At 75.3% G+C, this 919-nt stretch overlaps 1 protein-coding gene across 1 annotated transcript in view; it reads left to right on the plus strand.

Annotated features, from left to right (window-relative positions):
• The first annotated feature begins 204 nt into the window (after positions 1 to 204).
• Positions 205 to 919, plus strand: part of Lrch1 (leucine-rich repeats and calponin homology (CH) domain containing 1) — a 167,005-nt gene continuing 166,290 nt past the window's right edge. Inside the window, exon 1 of the mRNA XM_013010369.1 lies at positions 205 to 680. Within this exon, the coding sequence (XP_012865823.1) occupies positions 383 to 680 (298 nt within the window). The 5' untranslated portion in view covers positions 205 to 382. The remainder of the gene's footprint in view (positions 681 to 919) is intronic.

Consider the following 919-nt stretch of genomic DNA (forward strand, 5'->3'; position numbering starts at 1 on the left):
TACAATCTCCCGGGTGGAAGGAGATTCCGAGGGGCTCGGGGAGGATTGCGGGCGGTTGTGGGGCTGGGCGCCGGGCGAGGCGGAGCGGGCGGGAGGGGCGGGCGGAGGCACATGCGCGCTGCCGCCGCCGCCGGCCTGGGCTTCCCGGGGACAGGAAACCTTTAAGACCGAGCCGCCGCCGCCGCCTCCCGGTCCACCCCCCGCTCCGCGCGCGCCCGCCCGCCCGCCCGCAGCCTCCACCCGCTCTCCCGCGTCGTTCGACCCAGCACTCTGCAACGGCCGGGAGCCCGATCTGCGGTTTTCCCGCCCGGGAAAGGCCGTGACCCTCCCCGCAGGAGCGGCGGGGCGGGGCGGGGCGGGGGTGGGGGGGGTCCTGAAGAAGATGGCGACGCCGGGAAGCGAACCCCAATCTTTCGCCCCTGCTCTGCACCCCCATCATCATCCCCACCACCACCACCACCACCACCACCACCTCCACCAGCACCACGGCGGAGCCGGAGGCAGCGGCGGGGCCGGGGCCGGCGGCGGCGGGGGTTTCAGCCTGCCCTTGAATCGGGGTCTGGAGCGCGCGCTGGAGGAGGCGGCCAATTCTGGGGGGCTGAACCTCAGCGCTCGGAAACTGAAGGAATTCCCCAGGACCGCGGCCCCCGGGCACGACCTTTCGGACACGGTGCAGGCAGGTGAGCGAGACGCGGCCGGGCCGGCCGGGGCTGCGGAGGGCACGTCCTGCCGAGCTGTCTGTCTGTCCTGCCTTCCCGGACGCGCTGGCCCACCTGCGGCCCGGCTGTGCTTTCGGGGCTGCCCCGGGGGCTGGTGATCTCCCGGGTGGACGCGGGAGGAGCGGGCGCTGCCAAGGGGGGCACGGGCGGCTCGCCCTCCCCGGCGGTGCCGGTTCCCCTCCCGCCCCGGCTGAGGGGCC

The sequence above is a fragment of the Dipodomys ordii genome, unplaced genomic scaffold (genome assembly GCF_000151885.1).
Source record: "Dipodomys ordii isolate 6190 unplaced genomic scaffold, Dord_2.0 Scaffold1, whole genome shotgun sequence".
NCBI lineage: Eukaryota > Metazoa > Chordata > Mammalia > Rodentia > Heteromyidae > Dipodomys > Dipodomys ordii.